At 43.3% G+C, this 22930-nt stretch overlaps 1 protein-coding gene across 1 annotated transcript; it reads left to right on the forward strand.

Annotated features, from left to right (window-relative positions):
* The first annotated feature begins 6403 nt into the window (after positions 1-6403).
* LOC5575658 (venom allergen 5.02) lies at positions 6404-7570 on the forward strand. The gene is made up of 4 exons (XM_001662067.2): positions 6404-6502; positions 6559-6833; positions 6893-7134; positions 7196-7570. Exons 1-4 carry the CDS (start codon positions 6484-6486, stop codon positions 7437-7439), a joined length of 780 nt encoding a protein of 259 aa, XP_001662117.1. The 5' UTR covers positions 6404-6483; the 3' UTR covers positions 7440-7570.
* Positions 7571-22930: the final 15360 nt, after the last annotated feature.

The following is a 22930-nucleotide window of genomic DNA, read 5'->3' on the forward strand; positions in this document are numbered from 1 at the left end:
ATGTCAGTTACTATTTAGCTTGTGGATTTGCTTTTATATCTTTTTGCAACAATGTACATCGTCTTAGTCATGACAATCTTTCAAGGCATACAGCACTGTACCATCTACATCAACATAATTTATGTGTGATGACATAAACAAATTCCTACAGAATATTCAAACAATATTTAAAAATGTTCTTTTGTCGGCAAAATAAGATAAAACTGATGAAATGAAATCTTTCTTGTCACAAAGCATTTTGAAAAACCTAGTTTATGAAGTCAAAATCATGTGAATTCTGTTCAATAACAGGATTTTTAAAATTTCTTAGTAGAAACGCCAAAAATTCACATTTTATCATTTCATCGTTAGAGTATCAAATTTTTCATAATTACAATAAATTTTCGCTGTAGATACTTCTAGTACGATGTACTTCATCGAATGAACCATGAAATTTTACGCATTTGGATTTTTTATTCAGTTTTAGTCGAAACACAAATTTACCGTACAATGGACACTTGTCAATATTTATGGTTCCTATTGCAGTGCATTAGTGTAAAACAAACTTATATTTAAACATAGTTCAGCAATAAAATGTCTTATGCATTGATTCTTATTTCTACGTTTTGTGACTTTGGTGGGGTAAAATATTTTATTCTAGGATTTTGATAGTTGTTTGAATGTTTTTTTTTTTTAAATTTATTTTGCACGTTTACTGAAATACTTAACTTGAGTAAATTTATAACTCTCGAAACATATCATAATTTTGCGAAGAATCTTCTCAGGATTTTTAGAAGAATTCTCTCAGGATGCTGAGGAAAATCTTCTCATGATTCTGAGGAGAATAATCTCCGGACTCTGAGGAGAATCCTCTCAGGACTCTAAGGAAAATCCTCTCAGGATTCTGAGGAGAAACCTGTCAGTATTTTGAGGGAAACCTCAAGATTCTGAAGAGAATCCACTCAGGGTTTTGAGGAAATTTCTTCCCAGGATTTCGAGAAGAATCTTCTCAGGATTTGAGTAGAATACTCTCAGGATCCTGAAAAAAATTCTCTCAGGATTCTGGAGAGAATCTTCTCGGAATTCTGGGTAGAATCTTTAAAAAAAAAAGACACGGACACCGTCTTCAGCCATTTAGCTGCACAGACTGTAACTTAACACTAGACAACGGACAAGCATGCTCCAGTGGCACAGCAGAGAAACATTCCTAACGAAAAGTTTCAATGGCTGCAGCGGGAATCGAACCCACACCCCATGACACGATGCGCTTAAATGCCTGGTGACACTAACCACACGGCCACGAGGCCCACAAGATTCTGTGGTTAACTCACTCAGAATTCTGTGGAGCATCTTCTCAAGATTCTGGGGAGACATCTCTCATGATTCTGAGAAAAAAATCTCTCAATATTTTGAAGGGAGCCTCAGGATTCTTAGGAGAATCCACTCAGGATACTGAGGAAATTTCTTCTTAGGAGAATTCTTCCAGGATTTTGATGAGAACCTTTTCAGGATTTTGAGGAGAATTCTCTCTACATTCAGGTAAAAGAAATTTCAGGATTCTGAAGAGAATCCTCTCAGGATTCTGAGGAGAATCCTCTAGGAAACTAAGGAGAATCCTTTCAGGATTCTAAGGAGAATCCTTTTGAGATTCTGAGGAGAACCCGCTTAGCATTCTAAGGAGAACCCTTTCAGAATTCTGAGGAGAATCCTCTCAGGATTCTGAGAAGAATTCTTTCAGGATTCTGAGGAGAATCCTTTCAGGATTCTGAAGAGAAGAATACTTTCAGAACTCTGAGCAGAATCTTTTCAGTATTCTGAGGAAAATCATCTCAAAATTCTGAAGAGAGTCCGCTTAGGATTCTGGGAAGAATCCTCTCTAGATTCTGGTAAGGATACTCTGAGGGTTCTGGAAAGAATCCTCTAATTACTCGATATCGACTCATGGAACCATACTAAAAATCAAATTTTATGGTGACTATGATGGTCCCTCTAAACGACTTTCTAAAGCAATGCTGTTCCATGACTCGATATTTCTATGAGTCGATGGTCCCTTCAATATCGACTCATGGAGGGTTGACTGTAGTGAGGAAATATGTCATTGTTTTTCATTGAAATTTAGTGGTTTTCATTAAATTCTACGTACACGGAGATGGAATTCAACTCAATTTTGAGTTGTTTCAACGCAATTCTGTAGTTGAGCCCAATAACTCAATTTTGGCTAAATTTCCAAGGTCCTCACTAGGTAATTTGGCTTTAATTCCATTAGAAAAATATACTCGATTTTGGGTTGATTTAACGCAAAATTGAGTTCTTTCCACCCAAACATAAGAAAAGTTGCATTTACCCAAATTTGGCTTATTGGGCCAAAGTACCCCTATTGGGTAGATGCAGCTCTCTCTATTTTTGACAACATTCGTGTGGGAGAAAGAGAAAACCGAGAGATTTTGGGTTGAAACTATAATCGATATACAGTCACCCCACGCAGTTGAATCACCCACAATTTATGAATCAGCTGACTTCAGAAGACAAAATTATTATCAAACTTGTCACAAAACATCACAGAATTATTTTTAATGATAAGAAACTATGTGTAAAAATAATTCTGTGATGTTTTGTGACAAGTTTGATAATAATTTTGTCTTTTGAAATCAGCTGATTCATAAATTGTGGGTGATTCAAATGCGTGGGGTCACTGTACTAAATTTTGGGTAAAGTAAACTCAAAAATTAGGTAAAAATCAAATCCCGGGATTTTTTGTCCCGGGATGTCCCGGGATGGACAATGCAAATTTACAGTCAATTCTAAAAATCTCGATTTGTTTGCATTAACACCAGTTAATAATTTCCTCGATACCTTCAATCTCTATAAATCTTCTTCTCTCGATGTTTACCTACATATGAACCCTAATACTAGAACGGCACTTTAGAGTTAAGTATATTGTAGAGCTATTGCTACGTCGGGTTTGAGCAACACACCTAGTGAGTCAGGTATCGTATAAAAATGTGCGTTGAAAATCACATATTTGTTCGTTAAAAATCAGAATCGAACAATAGGCCAAATTGAAATGAATCAATGTCAACACAAATTGTATATATTTTTCTACTATGATGCATTATCAACAATCTTTGTTGACAACCAATCATGTCGTAAATTATATAATCTAGAATCGTATCCAGTTGTATAAACTGACAGATCATATATCAATCTAGAACAGCATCAAATGAAATCGTATTAACAAAGTTGCCACCTTAACGAAGCTTTGAAGAATTATAAAGCAAGTGTCGCTGTAACTTTTTACCCTTTGGGTATTTTGTATTGAAATTTTGAGTATAATTTTTTTACGCTGTGTAACGAACGCAGACGTGCAATCGATGTAAAGATTGAGTCGGAAGAAATTTTGCGCACGTACCTCTGGATCTATCTCATCGTCCCATCAGCAGAAAGCTGCCATTCTACGTTGCCTCGTGTTTTAAATCGGTATCTCGAACGTTTGACCATCGATCGGAAAGAAAAATGGATCACAAACGAGTAATTCAAGCTTTCAAGAGGAATCCCAACAGTTCAGTTCGAGATGTGGCGAAGAAACTCAATAAATCCAAAACTTTCATGCAAGATGAAACGTGCAAATTGAAACGTGCAAACGCAAAGGACTACAAACGTACAAAGTCCAAAAGGCGCCTAATCGCGATTAACGCGATTAGGTTAAAAACGTGCAGGTCGTTAGAAAGCAGATGACACCAAAGTTTGCCAAAAAAAAAAATATTATTTGGCAAGCAATTTGCTCGTGTGGAAAGCGTGACAACTGACCTCTTACATGGATATAACGCGCCTTGACCAGAGAAACAAATGTTCAAAAGACACCAAAACTCTATCCCTTATATTTTTCAAGTGATTAATTTGTTTATCTTAATTTCGTTCCGTGGATAAATGCGCATTGTAGCTTTATGGATCAAAAGGTCTGAGCCATCAAACTGAGAGGAAAAAAAATGCGCATTGTTGCTTCGTATTTTTCAGGCGAACGTAAAGGTCTGCCATTTTTTTGAATCTTACCATTCACGAACAAGCAAACTGACTGGACTTTGCGTCACGTGTTCCAGAAATAACAGAGCAATGCAGCAGAACCACAAACACCTAGGCGATTATTAAGAATCAACACATCTGACGATGTCTTCAGCTTATGCAACCTTTCCAGCTGGTCAACAACGAACACAACATTAGTGGTTCGATAAAGAGTGCCAGAGACGCGAAGAATGCTGCCAAGAGCCGTATGCTTTTGACCAGTACAGTTCACCAGCGAGCAGTATAGAGCTGCGTAAAACTGAAGAGAAGCGAATTCACAGGAGAAAGAAAAGGTGTGCACTGAATCACAAAATAGCATGAATCGGAACGATATGCAGAGATTTTTTGCAACTGTCAGCGATAAAGGGTGTACGGAATCAAATTGCGACACGCACAAATATTTGGCAAACTTCACATGTTCAACCAATCATCTTCAAATTTCAGGAAGTAAAATAAAACATGTTTTGGTTAGATTTATTTGTGATTGACTTCATTCTGACAGACCACAAGTGTATGAGTAAATCGAGCCTTTTACTCACTGAGTTTGTATACATGAGTCTACATGAAAACTGATCTTTCAGTCGGCTCCGCACCATTAAGTCCTCCCACACAGCAACACAACCCATTGTTCTCAAACGAACTTAACCACCGAAACGCCCTCGATGAAATCCCTCCTCCATATCAGGGGGAAACAGCAGTCATTACCATAAATCTCGCGGGCACGTTTCGATACGTTTGCTGCAGCTTTCGCAAAATCCAGCCACACGCGCGGCCCGTTCATGTCGATGCCTAATAAAACCGCCAACCACTTCCAGAAGGCACTTCACCAGAGTATCCGATGTTACGGTTCCCGAATCGAAGGGTTTCCCAACACACAAAACAACCACCCACCCACTCAATCACGTGGTCGATGGTTCGCGTTCACGCATTTCATTGCTAGATTTGCGCTTGATTTCCTCTACCCAACACGTCGTTTATTGTGAGTGCTTTACTCAGAAGGAAACACACGCGTGCGAATGCGTTCTTTTTCCAGACGAATCCGGGAAAAATGGCGAAGGAAAGGGTTGTTTCGGCTTGCTACCGGTTTTACTGTCCGGGATCAATCTGAATATGATCATGAATAATTTTACCGCTCATTCTCGCGAAGCTTCTCGGAAGGGAAGCTTTCGATGTGATAAATGTGTGAATTTCCAATCAAATCAGAACACCGTTTGTCGGTTTCGTTTACTTTGCGCAATAAATTTCAACGAATTTAGTGTGAACGAAACTTCTTCACTGGTATATGTTTCCATCATTTGAATTTAATCAGTGAATCGATGAAACATTATAATTTTATCTACAGCCACCGCCAAAATAAAGTGTTCACCTGCTTGTGATAACGAAATTAGGTAAACATTGTATGTAAAAAAATATTTCGTTAAAATATTTGTACATTATGAATGAAATATATTCTTTGTAGTGCACAGCAAAAATACTAAGTTTTTCTTTTATCAAGAAATAAAATAGTATAATTGAAAGGTCATAACAAATAATACCAAAATTATAACAAATCGGTTCAAAATGTCTCCAAAAAGTTTGGAGATACTGAGAGAAAAAAAAACGAAATAATGTCCAAAAATGCCGTTGAAAAGGCGTGTGTCCAGCCTTGGAGGTGTCCGGCAATTCGAAGCAGCACGGTATAACAAGATTTATTCACACTGTTTTTGTTTTCACGCGTTTTGTTGGGCAGTGCTTCATTTTTGGAAAGTCGGATTAGTTTTTGTTTTCGTTTTCGCGCGTTTTGCTGCGCATAGTGTTCTGCGAGGGCCCAAGCAATCGAATTCGTTTAGCGCACATCTTCAAAGTGATTAAATATGTCATTATCTTTTGCGTTAACAGAGATGAAATTGGTTAGTGGCTGGTCATTCTAGGATAGATTAGCAATTGGTGAGCTCGTTTCATATATTTTTTAATAAGTGAAATATGGTAACACATGCTTTCTTCCTGACAACGATAATAATGATGCTGTTATGTAGTTGTTCAACAAACTTTGAATTGTTCGTCAGTTCACTGTTAGCATTTTCATAACATTTATTCAAATTAAGATTCCGATTCCTACAAGGCACTGAAGTCAAAAAGCATTCATTTTCAGAAACATATTCATATAACTAAATAACATCCTTAATATGCAGCTAACATTTCAATGCAAAAAGCAAGTGTATTTGTATTGGAAGTATTTTACTTCCAGAGAAAATAAAACGTTGTGTATATTTCTGAAGCCAAACACTAGCTTTTGAATTTCAAATTAAATGATTCGAGCAGCTCTGATGTGCAATATTGTCACAATTGTCAGAAAATTATCGCTTGATATCATTCACGTTCGCTTGATCAAACATTTGACTGTGGAATGATGGTATTATAAAAATATCTACAAAACAGCAACTAAGCTTCATTCAGCAGGTGACAATGAAGTCTATCATTTCAAGTAAGAAGTGCGTGAAAGTAGTTTATTGTCATATAACTATTAACTCTAATCAACAGTTACGATCACGGTGCTCGCTATAATTTGCGAGGGACAGGCCACAAACTACTGTGACCCATCACTGTGCGCCAGGGGAACTCCCCATATAGCTTGCAATGGACTGTCAACGCTAAGCAGAACATGCGGTGCTGGATCCTTCGAGGTAGCTTTGAACAGAGCCGATCAACAGCTGATCGTCGACTTGCACAACAAACTGCGTAGCAAAGTTGCCATGGGACAGCAGAAGAACAGCGCAGGGCAGCGTTTCCAACAGGCTTGCAGGATGGCCACTTTGGTAGGGAATGGTTTGATGAAATTGTCTTTAACAATTTCAACGATATCATTTTATTCCAGCAATGGGATCCTGAGCTAGCTCATATCGCTGCCACCAATGCCAGACGTTGCGTGTATGGTCATGACAGGTGTCGCAATACGGCTAGCATGAAATTCGCTGGCCAGAATATTGCCATCAAGTACTACTACGGGATGACGTTTACTAATGAGCAGCTTTTGACTGGCTTCATCAACAGTTGGTTCAGCGAGTTTAAGGACGCCACTCCCCAGCAAATTGCAAGATATCCGGCCAACTACAGAGGGTAGATAGGTTCTAGATTTCGATCTAGAATTCAACAAGTTTTATGAATGTATCCCTTTCAGACCTGCCATTGGACACTTCACGCAGATTGTATCGGATCGTACCAGCAGAATAGGCTGCTCGATGGTTAGCTATAACAAGAATGGGTTCATCAACAAGCTGTTTGTGTGCAACTATGGAGTTACGAACATCATCAATCAACCGGTTTATGTTGCTGGAAATGTTTGCTCCGGGTGCATCACTGGCTGTAATAGGGTATTTCCAGGATTGTGCAATACGGCTGAGCGAGTGAGCAACAATCCTTGAACAAGCTACATGGCACGTGATTCACGAAGAATATGTCACGTAACAAATGCAGCCCGTAAAACAGGTGAAACAAATTTTGTTCGTAACAGCCCTAAATTTTGAAACTCTAGAATAAAGATTTTTGAAGCATCCGTGATTGTTTTTTTTTTTTCATACGTTTACTATTGTTACAAGAAGTCACAGCAACGGCTGTTCAACATATTCAATAGTAATAAAGAATATATTGCAACATGGTACAATACCGCTCTTTAATTTAAAAAAAGCTCCAACATTCGAGCCTCATGTAATTTCTCGGTAGTTAAGTAAAAATTTTACTTGCGACCGATATGCAGTTTGTTGGCGCGGTAAATGGCTGGGCATGGCGTACCATTGGTACCTCGCGTACCTGCAGGAATAAAATAGACCCCTTTGTGCGGTCCTTAGCCTCTTGCCCAGCAACTCCTATCCCTACCTCCTCGTGGTACTGGCCGGGGTACGAGTAACCTTGGGGAAGATCGGGTAACCAACCCCCGGTGGGAACTTTGGTCGTATGCTGACAGGGAAGGGGGGGTTTGCTGTTGCAAACCTGGAGCGTCTGTACTCCACGTTAGGAGCGGCTCACAACAGCGTCTGTTCCCCATGTCAGGGGCGGCTGATCATCGTCCGAGTGCCAGAGAAGGACTCTAAGCTAAACTGCGCACTATGGCCCTCCGAACATTTAGGGGGAATGGTCATCCGGAAATCTAGGGGGTTGGTGTCAGGCCCTGCGAGCCAGCCGTAAAAACACATCAGCACAGGAACGTCAACGAGAGAATACGGACCGGAACAATCGGCAAAGACCACAGCGACGAAAATGGACTAGCGATTGGAAACTCGGTACGTGGAACTGCAAATCTCTCAACTTCATTGGAAGTACTCGCATACTCTCCGATGTACTGAAGACCCGCGGTTTCGACATCGTAGCGCTGCAGGAGGTGTGCTGGACAGGAGCATTGGTGCGAACGTTTAGAGGTAATCATACCATCTACCAGAGCTGCGGCAACACACGCGAGCTGGGAACAGCTTTTATAGTGATGGGTGACATGCAAAGGCGCGTGATCGGGTGGTGGCCGATCAATGAACGAATGTGCAAGTTAAGAATCAAAGGCCGATTCTTTAACTTCAGCATAATCAACGTGCATAGCCCACACTCCGGAAGCACTGATGATGACAAGGACGCATTTTACGCGCAGCTCGAACGCGAGTACGACCGCTGCCCAAGCCACGACGTCAAGATCATCATAGGAGATTTGAATGCTCAGGTTGGCCAGGAGGAGGAGTTCAGACCGACGATTGGAAAGTTCAGCGCCCACCGGCTGACGAACGAGAACGGCCTACGACTGATAGATTTTGCCGCCTCCAAGAACATGGCCATTCGTAGCACCTATTTCCAGCACAGCCTCCCGTATCGATACACCTGGAGATCACCACTGCAGACGGAATCACAAATCGACCACGTTTTGATCGATGGACGGCACTTCTCCGACATAACCGACGTCAGAACCTATCGTGGCGCCAACATTGACTCCGACCACTACCTGGTGATGGTGAAACTGCGCCCAAAACTATCCGTCATCAACAATGTACGGTACCGACGCCCGCCCCGGTACAATCTCGAGCGGCTGAAACAACCGGATGTCGCCAATGCGTACGCGCAGCATCTTGAGGCAGCGTTGCCGGATGAGGGCGAGCTCGATAGGGCCCCTCTTGAGGACTGCTGGAGGACAGTCAAAGCAGCCATTAACGACGCTGCCGAAAGCGTTGTCGGATATGTGGAACGGAGCTCAAGAAACGATTGGTTCGAATAGGAGTGCCAAGAGGTTTTAGAGGAGAAGAATGCAGCGCGGGCTGCAATGCTGCAGCATGGTACGCGGCAAAACGTGGAACGATACAGACAGAAGCGGAAACAGCAAACCCGCCTATTCCGGAACAAAAAGCGCCGCCTGGAAGAGGTGGAATGCCAAGAGATGGAGTTGCTGTACCGTTCTCAAGAAACGCGGAAGTTCTATCAGAAGCTCAACACATCCCGCAAAGGCTTCGTGCCGCGAGCTGAGATGTGCCGGGATAAGGATGGGAGCATCTTGACGGACGGACGCGAGGTGATCGAAAGGTGGAAGCAGCACTACGATGAACACCTGAATGGCGCAGAGAACACAGGCACAGAAGGTCAGGACAGCGAAGGCGATGGCTACGTCAGCACAGCGGATAGCGGAAATCAACCAGCTCCCACGATGGGGGAAGTTAAGGATGCCATTCAACAGCTCAAGAACAACAAAGCCGCTGGCAAGGATGGTATCGGAGCCGAACTCATCAAGATGGGCCCGGACAGGTTGGCCGCTTGTCTGCATCGGCTGATAGTCAGAATCTGGGAAACGGAACAGCTACCGGAGGAGTGGAAGCAAGGCGTTATATGCCCTATCTACAAAAAGGGCGACAAACTGGAGTGTGAAAATTATCGTGCAATAACCATCCTAAACGCCGCCTATAAAGTGCTATCCCAGATTCTCTTCCGTCGTCTATCACCTATAGCAAACGAGTTCGTGGGAAGTTATCAAGCAGGTTTCATCGACGGCCGCTCGACAACGGACCAGATCTTTTCCGTGCGGCAAATCCTCCAGAAATGCCGTGAGTACCAGGTCCCTACGCACCATTTGTTCATCGATTTCAAGGCGGCATACGATAGTATCGACCGCATAGAGCTATGGAAAATCATGGACGAGAACAGCTTTCCCGGGAAGCTCACAAGATTGATCAGAGCAACGATGGACGGTGTGCAAAACTGCGTGAAGATCTCGGGCGAACACTCCAGTTCGTTCGAGTCTCGGAGGGGACTACGACAGGGCGATGGGCTTTCGTGCCTGTTGTTCAATATTGCGCTTGAAGGTGTCATGCGGAGAGCCGGACTTAACAGTCGAGGCACGATTTTCACGAGATCCGGACAATTTGTTTGCTTCGCGGACGACATGGATATTATTGGGAGAAAATTTGAAACGGTGGCAGATTTGTTCACCCGCCTAAAACGCGAAGCAACAAGAGTCGGGCTAATGGTGAATGCGTCGAAAACAAAGTACATGCTGGTTGGCGGAACTGAGCGCGACAGGACCCGCCTAGGAAGCAGTGTTACGATAGACGGGGATACCTTCGAGGTGGTGGACGAGTTCGTCTACCTCGGATCCTTGTTGACGGCTGACAACAATGTTAGTCGGGAAATACGAAGGCGCATCATCAGCGGAAGTCGTGCCTACTATGGGCTCCAGAAGAAACTGCGGTCAAGAAAGATTCACCCCCGCACCAAATGCACGATGTACAAAACGCTCATAAGACCGGTAGTCCTCTATGGGCATGAGGCGTGGACTATGCTCGAAGAGGACTTGCAAGCTCTTGGGGTTTTCGAACGCCGAGTGCTAAGGACGATCTTCGGCGGCGTGCAGGAGAACGGCGTGTGGCGGCGAAGGATGAACCACGAGCTCGCTCAACTCTACGGCGAACCCAGTATCGTGAAGGTAGCTAAAGCTGGAAGGATACGCTGGGCAGGGCATGTTGCAAGAATGCCGGACAACAACCCTGTAAAGATGGTGTTCGCCACGAATCCGGTCGGAACAAGAAGGCGTGGGGCGCAGCGAGCTAGGTGGATTGATCAGGTACACCAGGACCTGGAGAGCGTGGGTCACAGTCGAGGATGGAGAGAAGCGGCCATGAACCGAGGGAATTGGCGAAATATTGTTGGCGAGGCTTTATCAAGATAATTGATGTAAAGCCAAATAAGTAAGTAAGTATGCAGTTTGTTGGTCACGCATGAACTTTTCTGCGGCAAAATAATAGAAACAGCATTGCGTCATTTCTGATAGTTTTGAAATTTTAGAATTTATGATCAGTAAAATTTATACATATGATCTTTGAACGCGTATTTTTTCAGTCTTCTAAATTTCCTTTGCTTTGCGTTGATTTGATTCATAATACAACAAGAAAGAGAATGCACGATCCTTATTTTTCAATCCAACAAGGCTTTGCTTTGATCGTATCATTTCGGTGAAAATACTACATCATTTAGGTATCTGAACCATTTGTGACTCATTCAACAAGGTAGACTAAGCTGCAGAGGGATAACAAGTATTGCTGGTAGGCCTAGCAACGCACACTGTTTTCTTTTCATCGCGAATTTATGAAGTGCTCGTCAATACACGATCTTGTGTTATTCTTCTAATACATCTTCATTTATTTAGTTAACATCTACACAGATAACACTGAATGAACAATTTCACGCCACAATACTCGGTTCGTGGCCGCATCTCTCCATCCTCGGTTCTGCCCCACGCTCGCCAAATCGATACGCACTTGATCCGCCCACCTAGCTCGCTGCGCTCCACGCCTTCTTGTACCAACCGGATCCGAAGCGAACGCCATCTTTGCAGGGTTGCTGTCCGGTATTCTTGCAACATGCCCTGCCCATCGTATCCTTCCAGCTTTGGCCACCTTCTGGATACTGGGTTCGCCGTAGAGTTGGGCGAGCTCGTGGTTCATCCTTCGCCGCCACACACCGTTCTCCTGCACACCACCGAAGATCGTCCTAAGCACCCGACGTTCGAAGACTCCAAGTGCTTGCAGGTCCTCCTCGAGCATCGTCCACGTTTCATGCCCGTAGAGGACTACCGGCCTTATGAGCGTTATGTACATGGTACATTTGGTGCGGGCGTGAATCTTTTTTGACCGCAGCTTCTTCTGGAGGCCATAGTAGGCCCGACTTCCACTGATGATGCGCCTCCGTATTTCACGGCTAACGTCATTGTCAGCCGTCAGCAAGGATCCAAGGTAGACGAACTCGTCGACCACCTCGAACGTATCCCCGTCTATCGTAACACTGCTACCTAGGCGAGCCCTGTCGCGCTCGGCCCCACCAGCTAGCATGTACTTTGTCTTGGCCGCATTCACCACCAGTCCCATATTTTGCTGCCTCGCGTTTCAGGCGGGTGTACAGGTCTGCCACCTTTTCAAATGTTCGGCCGACGATGTCCATATCATCCGCGAAGCAAACAACTTGACTGGATCTCGTAAAAATCGTACCCCGGCTGTTAAGCCCGGCTATCCGCAAAACACCTTCTAGCGCAATATTGAACAGCAGGCACGAAAGTCCATCACCTTGTGGTAGTCCCCGGTGAGATCTTAACGAACTGGAGTGTTCGCCTGAAACCTTCACACAATTTTGCACACCTTCCATCGTCGCTCTTATCAGTCTCGTGAGCTTCCCGGGAAAACTGTTCTCGTCCATGATTTTCCATAGCTCTACGTGGTCGATACTGTCGTATGCCGCCTTGAAATCGATGAAAAGGTGATGCGTTGGGACCTGGTATTCACGACATTTTTGGAGGATTTGCCGTACAATAAATATCTGGTCCGTGGTCGATCGGCCGTCAACGAAGCCGGCTTGATAACTTCCCACGAACTCGTTTACTACGGGTGACAGACGACGGAAGATGATCTGGAATAATACTTTGTAGGCCGCATTTAGAATGGTGATCGCTCGAAAGTTCTCACAATCTAACTTGTCGCCTTTCTTGTAGATGGGGCAGATTACCACTTCCTTCCACTCCTCCGGTAGCTGTTCTGTTTCCCAGATTTTGCCTATCAGCCGGTGCAGACAAGGGGTCATGCACAAATTACGTCACGCTCCGAGGGGGGGAGGGGGTCAAGCCAAGCGTGACAAGTCTTACAAAAATTTCGGAGGACTCATACAAAAAACGTGACAAAGGGGGGGAGGGGCCAAAAAAGTTGAAATTTAGCGTGACATAATTTGTGTACCATCCCCAAATGGCCAGCCTTTCCGGACCCATCTTTATGAGTTCAGCTCCGATACCATCCTTACTAGCAGCTTTATTGTTCTTGAGCTGGTGAATGGCATCCTTAACCTCCCTCAAAGTGGGGGCTGGTCCGCAGTACTGACAAAGGCATTTCCTCCGTTGTCCCGTCCTTCATTGCCTGTGTTCTTAGCACCATTCAGGTGCTCGTCGAAGTGCTGCTTCCACCATTCGATCACCTCACGCTCGTCCGTCAAAATGCTCCCATCCTTATCCCTGCACATCTCGGCTCGCGGCACGAAGCCGTTGCGGGATGCGTTGATCTTCTGATAGAACCTACGCGTTTCCTGAGACCGGCACAGCTGTTCCATCTCCTCGCACTCCGTCTCCTCCAGGCGGCGTTTTTTCTCCCGAAAGAGGCGGGTCTGCTGTTGCCGTTTCCGTTTATAGCGTTCCACGTTCTGTCGGGTCCCTTGCTGCAGCATGACCGCCCGCGCTGCATTCTTCTCCTTCAAAACCTCCTGGCACTCCTCGTCGAACCAATCGTTCCGTCGACTCCGTCCCACGTACCCGACGTTGCTCTCAGCTGCATCGATGATGGCTGCTTTTACTGTTCTCCAGCAGTCCTCAAGAGGGGCTTCGTCCAGCTCACCCTCTTCCGGTAATGCAGCCTCGGGTTGCTGCGCGTATGCCGCTGCGACATCCGGTTGCTTGAGCCGCTCTAGGTCATACCGGGGCGGCCGTCGGTACCGTACGTTCCCAGACAACCAAAATGTACGCATAACGAAATCACCTGGAGGCTTTGTATGGGCAAAATTTCACTTATAAGATGTCGCGAATAGGCCTTCTACATACAAAAGTGGAGGCGATAGGCGTGCATATATTATGTGATGATTACAATGTGAGTGTATAAATATTCTCCCGAACTAACCTGTTATCTTTTGCGACTTAACTTATGATAACAAATGTTGATTTGACAGCTGCTACGAATTGATTCGACTTACTTTGTACGAGTGTACGGGACGAAACAAAATGTACAAATGAACTCAGAAAAAATGTATTTTATGCGAGGAAACTCATCAATTTGACGAGTTTATCCACGGTGTTTTGTGGATTTGATGTAATTAGTATGAATAAACGAGTTATAACGTGAACTTTCATGCGATTTCTAGTTGTCTGGGTTGTTAACGACGGAGAGTTTTGGGCGCAGTTTGACCATCACCAGATAGTGGTCAGAGTCGATGTTAGCGCCACGATATGTCCTGACGTCGATAATATCGGAGAAGTGCCGACCATCAATCAGAACGTGGTCGATTTGCGATTCTGTCTGCTGTGGTGATCTCCAGGTGTATCGGTACGGAAGGCTGTGCTGGAAGTAGGTGCTACGAATGGCCATATTCTTGGAGGCGGCAAAATCAATTAGTCGTAGGCCGTTTTCGTTCGTCAGCCGGTGGGCGCTGAACTTTCCAATCGTCGGTCTGAATTCCTCCTCCTGGCCAACCTGAGCGTTTAGATCTCCTATGATGATTTTGACGTCGTGGCTTGAGCAACTGTCGTACTCGCGTTCAAGCTGCGCGTAAAAAGCGTCTTTATCATCATCAGTGCTTCCGGAGTGAGGGCTGTGCACGTTTATTATGCTTAAGTTGAAGAACCGGCCTTTGATCCTCAACTTGCACATTCTCTCATTGATCGGCCACCACCCGATCACGCGCCTCTGCATATCACCCATCACTATAAAAGCTGTTCCCAGCTCATGTGTATTGCTGCAGCTCTGGTAGATGGTATGGTTACCTCTAAACGTTCGCACCATTGATCCCTTCCAACACACTTCCTGCAACGCTACGATGCCGAATCCACGGTCCTTCAGCACGTCGGCGAGTATGCGTGTGTTCCCGATGAAGTTGAGAGATTTACAGTTCCACGTACCGAGCTTCCAATCGCTAGTCCCTTTACGTCGCTGTGGTCTTAGCCGATTGTCCCGGTTCGTATTCTCTCGTTGATTATTCGTTGCTTTGATTTTTTTACGGCTGGCTTGCAGGGCCTGACACCAACCCCCTAGATTTCCGGAGGACCATTCCCCCTAAATGTTCGGAGGACCATAGTGCGCAGTTTAGCTTAGAGTCCTTCTCTGGCACTCGGACGATGATCAGCCGCCCCTGACATGGGGAACAGACGCTGTTGTGAGCCGCTCCTAACATGGAGTACAGACGCTCAAAGTTTGCAGAAGCAAATTCAAAAGCAAACCCCCCCCCCCTTCCCTGTCAGCATACGACCAAAGTTCCCACCGGGGGTTGGTTACCCGATCTTCCCTAAGGTTACTCGTACCCCGGCCAGTACCGCGAGGAGGTAGGGATAGGAGTTGCTGGGCAAGAGGCTAAGTACCGCACAAAGGGGTCTATTTTATTCCTTCAGGTACGCGAGGTACCAATGGTACGCCATGCCCAGCCATTTACCAACCTTCTAAAACATCTACCTTTTTCTGAATACAAGTCATCTAGGGTTGTTGCTCTACGCACTACTATAGCTGTTGTTGAGTATCAGTTGAATTTGCTCATGTTTCTATATAAACGTTAATGTAATCTTTTAATTACAGCCACAATCAGATTGAGTAGTCTTTTTCTAAGAAAATGGCATGATATTTTCATAATTCCCAGACAAACAGAAATCGCATAAAAGTTCACGTTTCAGCTTCCTTGCATAAAACACTTCTTTTCTGAGTTCATTTGTACATTTTGTTTCGTCCCGTACACTCGTATAAAGTAAGTCGAATCAATCCGTAGCAGCTGTCAAATCAACATTTGTTGTCATAAGTTAAGTCGCATAATATCACAGGTTAGTTCGGTAGAATATGTATACACTCGCATTGTATGTCGTTATTCATCACATAATATATGCACGCATATCGCCTGCACTTTCGTACGTAGAAGGCCTTTTCGCGACATCTTATAAGTGCAATGTTGCACATACAAAGCCTCCAGGTGATTTCGTTATACGTACATTTTGGTTGTCTGGGTTGGCGTCATGCTCGAACAGGAACACCACCTCTGTAGCTCTGTGAGAGGCATGGATCATTTCACGGAGCCCAAATATTATTACATCGTTCAGATACAGACTTTATGACTTTATGAACATTCTGTAATTCATAACTTCAAAATATTTTATACTATGTTTCGTGGCAATAAAATGTTCTTGGAATGTCTGAAAAATATCTACCAAACGAAGAAATCATGAAAAAAGTTCTGTTCTGTTGTGTCAACGTTCACTTTTGATCGAAAATCGTTTTGCATTCCCGTTTACGCCAACAAAATCAAATGGGCGTTAGGAAAATCCTGCTAGGTGAATTGACGAATAGGAGCAGTTGTCGCGCATCGAGTAGAATCACGCCACGCGGCAAACCAATCAGGTGTTAGGGCGCTAAGAATACTCTAGGTAAGCATAATTAGCAAATAAAAGTGAGCCAGCAGCGTGGCTCACTCTCTTTCATGGTCAAGCTGTAATAGTAGGTAGTTCCATAAGTAACCTGTGTGTGAATAAATCTTGTGTAGTTTAGTTTTTAAAAACTAATTCGTTACGTGAAAAGCCCTAACTGGTGTCAGAAGTGGGATCGCGAGTGTTTTATGGTGTTTAAAAAGTGATATCGACAACAGATCCAGCCTCAACGCAGAAGCTGACCCGTAGAAGGCACATGCTCAACGCAGAAGGCAACCGGACGACGAACGATATCCGCCATATATCGCAACCCACAGATGTTATTTGGACTCACGTAAGTTTCACACATTTTTTTTTTCTTCTTTTAAGTGAATACAGTGCAAACGCGTTTCATTTAAATGGCTCCTACCACTAGAACCGATGAGATTGAGCAGCTCAAAACGATTGTTAATGAGCTTAAGGCGCAGCTCTCAGAGCGTGCCAGAGATGACCTATTTGAAATGGACGATCTTCGGTCCTAGTTGGCCGAATTGCGTACCCAAATGGCCATCAGAAATTCGCAGGGTGGAGATTTATTTAAACTCCCTGACCCTTTCAAATTCCTGTCCGAATTTACGGGCAATAAGAAAGAACTTTCAGCTTGGCTGGAAGAGGTCGATGACCCATATAACGACTTCAAAGTCAAAACTCAAAATGGGGGATACTCCCTCAGTAGCCTCTACATAAGGGCGATTAAAAACAAAATCAGAGGGGAAGCTCGCACATTATTATGTGCTAATGGCAACCCTAATACAATTGACGGTATCAAAAGAATACTCGTCGAGTATTACGGTGACGAACAAGATTTCACCACTAACCTATCGACCCTTTTCCGCATGCGCAAGGGTGATAGGACCCATGCTAGTTTTTATAACGGGATTAAAGAAACCAATACAAGGTTGAAAGCTAACCTTCAATCAAAACCTCTTACAGGCCATGAAATAATTGAAATTATCACAGTGGCAAAATACCTGGATAACATCCAGGAACCACTGAGTTCTATTATTAGGAACTCAAAGCCGCGAAATTTAGAAGAAGCATACCAAGCGGTACTACTGAATCAAAATGCGGAAACACGAAATAAACCCCAGTACTCTAATCAAACTAACTCGGGGAAATATAAACCATTCAGACAAAATGCACATACTGCAAACGCGAGTAGCCAGCAGCAACCGCAATCCAATACCTTGCACCATAAACAATCCACGTATAAGAAACCAGCCTTCCAGCCGAAGCCACAGGGAACAGAAAATGAAAACGTGAATTTCATTCCCTATGTGCGTGTCCCGACAACAAAAGGAATTTTAAATTTCCTAGTTGATACTTGTGCCAATAAATTTTATATTAACCCCCAACATGTGAAGAGGGCAAAAACAGTGTTAAATCCGTCCGTTGTAACCAATAAAAACGGAAAATTCTTTATCGACAAAGTGCTTCACGCTAATCTTTTCTCTGACAGTTTCTCCGAGAAACTGCCATATGTACTATGTACTATGTACATGTAGTATGTACTATGTTTTTAAGTTCCACAAGTTCTTTGATGGACTTATTGGATACGAAAATTTATCAAAAATGAAAGCTGTGGTTGATACCAAACGCCACCATTTGACAATTGGCAATAAGTCATACGAGTTTTTAAAATACTATCCCTCTTCAGTCAACTTTCATATTCAAGAGAACTCTGTCGTCCCCATTTGCACCACAAGCAATGGCAATCTATCTCCTCAGGTTACTTTGAAATCTGGTTTGTATTCTGCTGAAGGCAACAAAGCCATGGTTCACCTTTCAAACAAATCCACATCAACTGCACAAAAAAATAGACCCGTTTTATAATGACGATTTCGTAGTGAGAAGCGAGAAACCGTCCAAACTCAACTTTCCGAGTGATCATCTGAATGACGAAGAGAAGGCTCGTCTGATTTAGACCCTGAGTCCTTTAGGGACGTATTTTTTCAAGAGGGTAAAAAACTAACCTTTACCCATAAAGTAAAACATAAAATCACGACCTCTGATGACACCCCTGTCCATCAGAAGACGTACAAGTATCCTTATCACCTACGACAGGTGGTAGCGGAACAGATTCAAAAACTATTGGAAACAGGAATAGTAAGAGAATCTTGCTCGCCCTGGACATCGCCCATTTGGGTAGTGCCCAAGAAAATGAACAATTCTGGGCAGCAGAAATATAGAATTGTAATCGATTACAGGAAGTTGAACGAAAAAACTCCTGCCGTTCGATATCTCATCCCAGAAATCAGTGAAATATTGGACCGACTTGGCAAAGCGCAATACTTCACGGTACTGGATCTCGCTAGCGGTTTCCATCAAATCGAGATCGATCCCGCTGATATTCCAAAAACGGCCTTCAATGTAGATGGAGGTAAATTCGAGTTCGTTCGGGCTGAAAAATGCCCCAGCTACGTTTCAAAGGTTAATGGACTCCGTGCTTCGAAAGCACTTAAATATTAGATGTTTCATCTATATGGACGATATTATAATATTTTCGTGCTCATTAGAAGAGCACCTTCAAGATATAAGGAAGGTGTTGCAGACTTTAAGGGAATCCAACTTAAAGATACAGAGTGATAAATCCGAGTTTCTTCGGAAAGAGGTTGAGTTCCTCGGTCACGTGGTGACTACGGAGGGGGTCAAACTTAATCCCAAGAAGATCGAGGCCATTAGAAACTGGCCACTACCGAAGAGTCAAAAGGAACTGAAATCATTTCTGGGAACTATAGGATACTATAGACGCTTCATTCCCAAATTCGCTCACATCGCGAAACCAATGACCATTAAATTACGAGGTAAAACAAAAACCATAGATGTCGACCATGATTATGAGAAAGCTTTCGAAGAGCTTAAGAAGATCATGACGACCGATACCCTATTAGCTTACCCTAATTTCGATGAACCGTTCATATTAACTACGGATGCATCATATGTTGCCCCCTTTATGCGGTCCTTAGCCTCTTGCCCAGCAACTCCTATCCCTACCACCTCGTGGTACTGGCCGGGGTACGAGTAACCTTGGGGAAGATCGGGTAACCAACCCCCGGTGGGAACTTTGGTCGTATGCTGACAGGGAAGGGGGGGTTTGCTTTTGCTTCTGCTTCTGCAAACCTTGAGCGTCTGTACTCCATGTTAGGAGCGGCTCACAACAGCGTCTGTTCCCCATGTCAGGGGCGGCTGATCATTGTCCGAGTGCCAGAGAAGGACTCTAAGCTAAACTGCGCACTATGGCCCTCCGAACATTTACTGGGAATGGTCATCCGGAAATCTAGGGGGTTGGTGTCAGGCCCTGCAAGCCAACCGTAAAACACATCAGCACAGGAACGTCAACGAGAGAATACGGACCGGAATAATCGGCAAAGACCACAGCGACGAAAATGGACAAGCGATTGGAAACTCGGTACGTGGAACTGCAAATCTCTCAGTCCTAGCCCAGTTACAAGATGGAAAGGAGCGACCTATTGCATACTTATCCCGTACAATTTCAATTCGCTCTTTCTTGGCGAGCCGCTGAGCCATCTCTAGAAAGAATTATCCAAATAAAAAAAAATATCTCATATTTGATTGAATATTCCACATACTTCTCAAGTGCAACTGTGCACAATAAAATAGTTATTATGATTCATGAAATCATATAAAAGTGACATAACTCTTTGAAATAACCTTTATTGTTCTATGTGACAGTTTAGCTGGAATTGCAGTTATTCTGATCTAATTATAATGTTTTTGTCAAAAATAATTATTTATAATGGACGTCCACTAATATTTTAATTTTTACTGTGCATTAGTAGATATAACTAACTCAAGCCACTTTTCCAACCAATCGGTGATTGCGATCTTCCAGTTACTGTCACATTTTCTTCCCCCGAGTGACACACTAATCTTACCATGAACCAAAGTTGGGTGACCGACTGGATTAATTGGCAGGAATCAGAGCCTGAAATCGTTGCGTTCATCCTCCAACTTTTCGCCGCCTAATCCTTGTTAATTGTACTTCCAGCACGATTAAACCATTTATGGGGCTTTCGGTGGCATTACGGGTGCGGTTTGGTTGCCGTCCGTTTGGGCGGAACAAGCCTCAGAGGTTAATTGATTGTGGCTTAGAAGTTTGTCGACCACTGCCGTTTTCATGATGATGGTTTCGAACAAATTATGCGGCAAAAAGATTTGCGGAGCAGTATGGAACTTTTTGGGAAGTCGTTTTGCTCTGGAACGTTAAGACGTTTCCTACATAATGGTACACTCAAAACTGACCAAATACGAAAATTGAATTATATCGTTATTTTTAAAGAAACAGTAAAGTTTATTTGCAGAAAATTAGAAAATACGATACAAATATTTTATCAGAATCCTACAATTTTTGAAAATGCAGGGAAAGATTTCATTTTTTTCACTCCGCATAAAGTGTATTAGTCATAATTTAGTAAGTTGTATGCTCCAAAAAATGTTGACTATTTCAGCATGACAAATAAGTTGTCTAATTTGCAAATCAGCCTTAGCTTTTTGGAGCAAGACTAATAGGTTACTTGTCGTTGTCATAATTATTAGAGTGCACCGTAAAGGTTAATTGTCTACAGTTAAAATATGAAGAACCAGCCCCAGCTATCAAATTGAAACCCATCTCACTAAAATGGACAAGATTGATGATTAAACCTGCTTCTTGCGGTCAATGTCTCAGTCGGTCTCCGCATGCATCAACAGAGGAGGCCTTGACTTTCTTTCTTGCTCACCTTGGCGGCGTTCCAGGCCATCAATCACAGGAGACCATGAAAACTTTTTCCGGCGAAAGAAATTCGGGTTGTCCTTTTTTTTGGGGGAAGTGTCTAGCAAACTACGATAACAATGGCATCAGGCGGTAAATCGATGGCTCGCGTGTCTCGGGGTAGTTCCTGCTTCAAAAAGTAAGGGAAAAAAGGGAGTTTCTCGTCTCGACTCCAGCTGGGTGCGTTCAAGGAAGCGATATAAATTAATGAGCAGTAACAAGGCGGAAGTAGAAGGAATGTTATGCATAATGTGCCAAGTAAAAGTCTAGTTATGAGGGGCGTGAAACTATCGTCGTCAAAATCAGCAAAACGATGAATAAATGGAATCTTTGGAAAGTTTCGTCGTCTAGGCCTGTCAATGTGATTTAGATACACTGTTTTACTAAACAACTTTTCAATACATTGAATCCCTTATTTACGTTTCGATGTATCCAGGTTAGAAAACTATAGGGTGCATCAGAGACATGTTCAAAATATGAGAGAATACGGTACCTACTTTTAACAATTCAGCTTTCGATTACCTTTAAAGTTGTTAATACTGCTTTTCCAATACCTTCCACCACATAAATGATTTTTATTTAATCAGTTAACGTCTTAATCAGAGCAAAACTTCGTACCATTGATTTGTTACAATATCTGACGGCTTGGACGACCGATAAATCCCTTTTCCAGAAAGAACAACTTTCATCGCTCTGAGCAACGTTGCTGCACTTTTGATCGCTCGAGTACACTAACCCATCCTCATCAGACTTCAGCAAGGCAAACAAAAGCGAAACTAGCATCTTGCGCCAAAGTTTTGCAACATTTCATCACCTATAGCTGCTGTCGGTTGTTTGCGCTCTTTTTGCCAGCAACTCAAATCACGCAGCCAAAGAGCAGCGTGGAGGAGAAACTTTTGCAACCTGTGCATAACTGGTGCATTGCCACTAAAGTTAGAAGAAGCAGGGGCGAAATAGAGCCAATGAGCTTTTCATTGCATTACACACAGTTGCTCTTGCGGGGGTAACTTTTATTTCGCTTGCCAGTAGCACCGTCGTAGAGTTTGTTGAGGGTACATAGGTGACTGAGCGTTGTAATCGTTCCGAAAAAGTAGCTGAACTTAGGTTGAAAACTTGTTTTTCGGATTTATTTTGCTAATATGGCTCGTGAAAATGTTAGGTTGATTTTCAATATATTAGAACTAAAAACTGGTCATATCATATTGAAATTATTTGAAAAGGTGCAAGACAATTTATTATCTTCGAACTCTTCGGAAGAATAGTAGTCGTACACGACACTGAAATAATATTATAATTTCTTAAGTAAGTTGTGCAAACGAATTGCAAAGGGAATGCTATTATAGAAGATTTCTCAAATGTTCAGATGAAACAGAAACACGATTTCTTCAGTTGTATCAGTTATTGCGATACACCGTGTTATTTCATCGCGAGGGGATGGCAAA

This window comes from Aedes aegypti, chromosome 2, assembly GCF_002204515.2.
Source record: "Aedes aegypti strain LVP_AGWG chromosome 2, AaegL5.0 Primary Assembly, whole genome shotgun sequence".
Classification (NCBI taxonomy): domain Eukaryota; kingdom Metazoa; phylum Arthropoda; class Insecta; order Diptera; family Culicidae; genus Aedes; species Aedes aegypti.

Excerpts from the sequence above, each read along its gene's own strand:
- LOC5575658 (XM_001662067.2), top strand. Across the intron at positions 6,834-6,892 it reads CTTGCAGGATGGCCACTTTG|CAATGGGATCCTGAGCTAGC; the intron begins GTAGGGAATGGT and ends ATTTTATTCCAG. Across the intron at positions 7,135-7,195 it reads TATCCGGCCAACTACAGAGG|ACCTGCCATTGGACACTTCA; the intron begins GTAGATAGGTTC and ends TATCCCTTTCAG.